Source organism: Gorilla gorilla, chromosome 4 (genome assembly GCF_029281585.2).
Source record: "Gorilla gorilla gorilla isolate KB3781 chromosome 4, NHGRI_mGorGor1-v2.1_pri, whole genome shotgun sequence".
Lineage (NCBI taxonomy): Eukaryota > Metazoa > Chordata > Mammalia > Primates > Hominidae > Gorilla > Gorilla gorilla.
This window is the reverse complement of record NC_073228.2, coordinates 135,844,877-135,850,876: the sequence shown is the minus strand read 5'-3', so window position 1 is coordinate 135,850,876 and position 6,000 is coordinate 135,844,877. Positions and strand designations below refer to the sequence as shown.

The 6,000-nt window shown below is 39.6% G+C and overlaps 1 protein-coding gene across 1 annotated transcript in view; it reads left to right on the top strand.

The window, feature by feature from the left end:
• The window catches only part of MEIKIN (meiotic kinetochore factor), a 149,242-nt gene continuing 143,242 nt past the window's right edge, over positions 1-6,000 (top strand). Inside the window, exons 1-4 of the mRNA XM_019026530.4 lie at positions 1-300; positions 450-543; positions 947-1,034; positions 3,007-3,067. Coding sequence (XP_018882075.1) covers positions 195-300; positions 450-543; positions 947-1,034; positions 3,007-3,067 — 349 coding nt within the window. The 5' untranslated portion in view covers positions 1-194. The remainder of the gene's footprint in view (positions 301-449; positions 544-946; positions 1,035-3,006; positions 3,068-6,000) is intronic.

The window sequence follows — 6,000 nt, the reverse complement described above, 5'->3', positions numbered from 1 at the left end:
AGAGGTAAAAGCGCGGGAGCGAGGCCCGGCGGCTCCAGTTCTGGGGCTTTTGCTTTCGCTCGATTGGTTGCTGTGAGGCTGCTCCGCGGGCCTCGCCTGGACGCTGACTCCCTGCGACTTAGCCCTGATCCTCAGGAAGGCAGGCCATCGAGAGTCCAGAGGCACCCGAGGCCTGGGGGTAGGGTGGGATAGCAATGTGGCCGCTACGGGTCTATACCCGCAAAAAGCGGGAGGGTCAGAGACTCAATCTCACCCCGACGCCAGACCTAGGCTCTCCAGCGAAGGCGGAGGCCCCGCCAGGTACAGGCTCAAGGATCGCCCACCGTAAGCTCAGCCGAGCTGCCTGCGGGACGGGACCGAGGGCGGGCGGGGGTGCTAGGCCTCGGGCCCAGGACCCCCCGAAGCCGGTGGGTAGGTTTCTTGCCCTGAAACGTGCCGCCCTCTCTCAGGTTCGAAGAGAAAAGGCAAAGCGCACGGCTTGTCGAAGATTGCAGAGAAAGCAGAGCGGAGCAGGCAGGGAGGTAGCGGCTCTGGGCCGTTCAGGTATGTAGCCTCCAGTAACAGCCCCATCCTAGCTTGCCACCTCAGAAAACTTCAAGCCGAATTTTCTGCTAGTAGCCTTTTATTCTAACAGTCAATGAGCAAAACAAATACAGTACTCTGATTTTGCTCTTCTCAGAACATGGACCCCAAAATTTGACTTCAGGAAGATTTATTTTTAAAAAGGGGAAGGCTTGCCAATTTACGTAAAAGGAAGTGAGATAAATTGGTCAGTGAGCTATACGATTGTGTCACTGCATTTGGGTTTTGATGCGAGTCACCACTCTGGTCCTTACTTCTTCCTAAAGATGTCCCTAAAGAGCCTTTCAGATTCTAAAGAGTCTGAACAGAGACGTGGAGAGCCAAATCCAGATGGTGCAAACTAATTGTGTTGTCTCTTTGTTAGCCCTCGCTTAGGAGTTACAGAAGAGAAAAGCCTGCAAGAAAATAGGTCTAGTGAAGACACCCAGCATGAGAAGATTGCACCGTTGCGTGTATGTATGTTTCTCTTTTAGTCCTTGGATACACTTAGTGTAGAGACTATCAGTACCTGATGTACCTCCGGATGAAAGAATAAAATGGGCTTTGTTCTGTAGACGTTACATAGCTCACCAGTATTTTTATAAACACTGATGTGTCTTTAGACAGGGCCTTGAATTTCTGACTTGGGTAGATTCATAGTCATGCATTTTTGTTTTTCTCTTTCTCTTGAAACGTTTTTGGAGAAACGTCCATAATTGGTGAATTTTCTGTATGACAAATACAAAATGTTACTTAATAACTCCTTTTTTCATGTTTTCCATTTGATTTTCCATTAACAACTGGAAACATTCATTACTAAGGATTTAATATGTTACAGAGCATTCTAATGTTTATTTATTAGAATATTTTATAACTTCTTGATGTGCTGTATTTAATATGAATTCTGTACTATATTTTAAAGCTGTACAGCACTAATTTAGGGAAGCTCAGATTTTAAAAATTGCTTGTGACTCATCTGACATTAACATTAAACTTCATAGTCAAGTTCCTTTTTTTTTTTTTTTGGAGACAGAGTCTTGCTCTGTCACCCAGGCTGGAGTGCAGTGGCACAGTCTTGGCTCACTGACTGCAGCTTCCGCCTCTTGGGTTCAAGCGATTCTCCTGCCCCAACCTCCTGAGTAGATGTGATTACAGGCGTGTACCACCACCCAGCTAATTTTTGTATAGAGGGGGTTTCTCCAGGTTGGCCAGGCTGGTCTCGAACTCCTGACCTCAAGCGATCTGCCCGCCACGGCCTCCCATAGTGCTGAGATTACAGGCATGAGCCATCACACCTGGCCAAGTTCTATTTTTTTTTAACTTAATATTCCTTTATAACATGTTTTTGGGGGAAGGCAGTTTCAACACAAGACATTTTTTTAAAAGGGTTTTATCCATAGTTTAACAGTGTAAAGTAGTCCTTGTAGAGTATTTCTACTATGAAAAAATAGTGTTTTGAAAGTTTCTTAAAATTTTTATATATTTCTGTTCCTTTTTTCCTGTGCTTTAAAAAAAATTACAAGTTGTCTTATTGTATATTCCCATACATTAAATAGTCTTCAAAAATATGACTTTCAGTGTCTTCATAGTGTTTTGTCTTGTAGATAGATACACTGTAATTTGTATTACTATTTCCCTGTGGTTGGGAAATTGAGATTGTTTCCTAGGTTTTGCTGTTATTGATATCCACAGACATTCTGTTACAGAAGGTTTTTGTGTACCTCACATTGTTACCCTAAGATAAATACTTTGCAGTGGATCACAGGTTGGATCATGTTTCAAGTTTTTTTATTCATGTTGATAAATCAGCACCATCTTACCTGAAACTTTTATATATATGTGTGTGTATATATATGAAATAGATAGATAGATAGATAGATGAAAAGTAGCATGTTTTTTACTTTTCATTTCTTTGAATGGTGGGGAAGTCGATACTTTTTTTCTCAAATTATTGGCCATTTGTACTGTTTTGTGAAATGTCTATTAAATATTAAAGATAGCTGTACTTTTGTACATACATATATAACCAATATTTCCATATTTGTTTACTTGCCTTTAATTTTATTTCTAGTATTTTAGACTTACTAGTCTTTTCTTTTGATTTATATATTTGCCTCTATAGATGGAAAAAAAGCCCCTCCCCACTAGGGAACCAGAAAAATATTCACCTCTATCTTCTATTTGCTGTCATCCCACAGTAGTTACTTGACTAGCATATTGTCGATTACAAGATATGTTCATAGTATTATATTTTAATATTTATTTTTAGGTTTAATATTAAATATCAGATTACATCTGAACAATAAACTGAATGAATGTATTATATATATGAAACATATACAAAGTTGATGTTTTCATTTTTCTAAAATAAATCTGTACAAGATTATAATATAGAAATGGTCAATCTCATAATTTTGCTATAGCTTTAATTCTTATTTCACTTAGGAATCAGTTACTGATGACCTCCAGGTTGATAGTAGTTCATCAAATAGTGAACTAGTATCAGGTAAGACTGTCAAATGTGAACTCCCTCCGCTTTCTGTTTTTCCTCCAAACATAAGCATCCGTCTGTATCTCTCCCCATCTTCCCATCTCAGTGGAAGAGGTATCTTTTCCCTACTCCAAAGTGAATCCTTCTGACTGTGCTATAGATCTCATCCTTAAAGCCTTTAAGCACATGCCAGTAAATGTGAAATTACTTGTGATAAGTACTGTAAAAGAGATTGACTTGAGTGTGATTAATTGAGTTTACCCAGAGAAATTAGGGAAGACTTCCATGAGGGAATGGTAATTGAATTAAGATCTGAAGGAGAGTAGAAATTAACTATGCAGAGATGAGTAAAGAGAAATTCAGGCAGAGGGAAGCTCTAACATGGGACTGAGCATTATGTATTGAGTAACTGAAGAAGGCCAGTATGACTGCAGTACAGAGAGTAGGAGGATATGTGAGTGTAAGACAGGATTAGACAACCAGTTTGAGGCCCTGCATAGCCTTGTAGTCCATATAAAAAATATTGATGTTTATATTTGGAGCAGCAGAAAGTCATTGAAGTCATTTTAATAGAGAATGATATGATCACTTTAGCTGCAGTGTGGAAGAAGGACTGGAAAGAATCAGGAGTGCAGTTAAGAGGCTGTTCAAGTAGTTTAGGGGAGAAATAATGGCGCCTTCTACTAGGGTGGTGACATTGGAGATGGAAAGAAGGGTGCTGATGTGATGTGATGGCTATTTTAGGTAATGAGACAGGATTTGGCAAATGAAGAGTGAAGGAGATGGAGGTGTCAAAGATGACTACTGTTTCTGGCTTGTGTAACTGGATACAAGGTAGTGTCATTCACTGAAAGAAAAACTGGTTTGAAGAAAAGACTAGGAATTCAGTTTTTAGTATATTAAGTTAGAGTGCATTTAAGATGACTAAGTAGCAATATCAACCAGATAGTTGGATATGAAAGGCTGGAGATAGAAATTTGTGAGCCATCTACATATTGGTATAATCAAAGTTATTTTGAAAACAAGGATGCCACCAGCACATCAGAAATACAGAGGAATTCTTAAAAGCAAATGAGACAAGATTGATGAACATATCAACAGCAGGAAAAAAAACCACTGCAGAGGTAAAAGTAGCCTGGAAATACTCTAAACCCTTGATCAGTAAAGCAAAAGACTGTAATAGAAGAGATCTTGGCCAGGCACGGTGGCTCACGCCTATAATCCCAGCACTTTGAGAGGCCAAAGCAGGCGGATGACTTGAGGTCAGGAGTTCGAGACCAGCCTGGCCAACATGGTGAAACCCCGTCTCTACTAAAAATACAAAATTTAGCCGGGCGTGGTGGCAGGCGCCTGTAATCCCAGCTACTCGGGAGGCTGAGACAAGAGAATCGCTTGAACCCAGGAGGCGGAGGTTGCAGTGACCCAAGATTGTGTCATTACACTCCAGCCTGGGGGACAACAGCGAGACTTCGTCACAAAAAAAAAAAGAAGAAGAGATCTTGAAGGAATTGTCAAGGTGATGGATTAAGAGCTACATTTGAAATATCTGGTCCCTTTTTCATAATCCCCTAATATATTGGAAACTCTGGCAGCTACCAGTGCCTGCTGCCAGGAGAAAACCCTGATAATTACTCACAAGCAAAGTGAACTATCGGGGGGGCTGGCTCTTAAGGGTCAGTGTTGGGGCTGAGTTGATAAACAGAGGAGAGTCTGAAGTAACTCCATGTTGCTACAAGGATAGCAGAGGAAGAAAAAAGTAAAAGATGTAGTCAATTCTTATGTTTGTTAACTCCATAATAAAGTTAGTATGGCTCTCTGAACCGTGAGACTTCTGGTACAGCAGACTTCCAGTGTGGACACTGGCCGGACAGTTAGGGCAGTGCCCCCATGTCACCTGCAGTACCTAAAAAATACAGGACATCCCCACCTAGAACACAAGTTCCCAGAATGTCTCATCACTCTTCCAAAATCTCCAGAAGCAAGCCGCTGTTTCAGAATTTTTACTTACTGCCATATAAACAGATTCTCAGAGACACAAATAAGGCAACCAGGAATATCCAAACTTTTGAAGAAAACCAGTTCCATGGAAAAGAGGCAACAAATGCAACAAACAGAACTAACATTTGAGGAAATGGCACAAAACTAAATATCTGTAGATACAAGAGGCCGCTGAATCCATAATATAGCAGGCTGCTATGAAAAAAAATATAGTCCCTGGGAACTAAAAATATTATTTCAAATTAAAACTTAACTGAAGAGTCTAATATTGGAATTAATTCAACTAAAATTAGTGAGCTAGAAAATAGACTAGAGGAATATTTCCTAGAATGCAGTGCAAAAGAACATGGGAGGTGCTCAGGAAATGCTTTTCTCTCCTTCTTCCTCTCACTTCTTTGCCTTATTAACTTTTTCAAAAATAAATTCAGGAGCCATTTCTCCTGGGAATCCTCTTCTGACTTCTCTTTTTCTAGGTGACTTGTTCTACCCTGGTAGTTCTGTGGCACTCTGTATACTTCTGTCAAAAGACTTAAAACCACAGTGTAATTGTTTTTGTCTGCCTTTAACTCTTCAAAAAGAGGAAAATGGCTCTAAAACCATTGAGAATTAGCACTATCTTTTATCTTCGTATCTCATGCTTGGAATACAGTTTCAAAGATAATACAGGTTCAAATAATTGTCGAATGTCTCAAATGCTTTTGGATGGGTCTTGTACTCTATTTAGAGAAAAATACCATTTAATCATAATCAGCATTTTCTAAAATCATAGTTTAAATATATGAGAAATGTCCTTGATTACTAGGTTTATCAAGTTGACATGTGAAAGGTATAAGGAAATAGAAAATTAGTTGTCTCTAACTTACAAACTGCTTGTATTCTGAGAGTTCATTTGCTGATTGATATTTGAAACTTGAAATACTTTTTCCCATAATAAAATACTGTGATGGGCT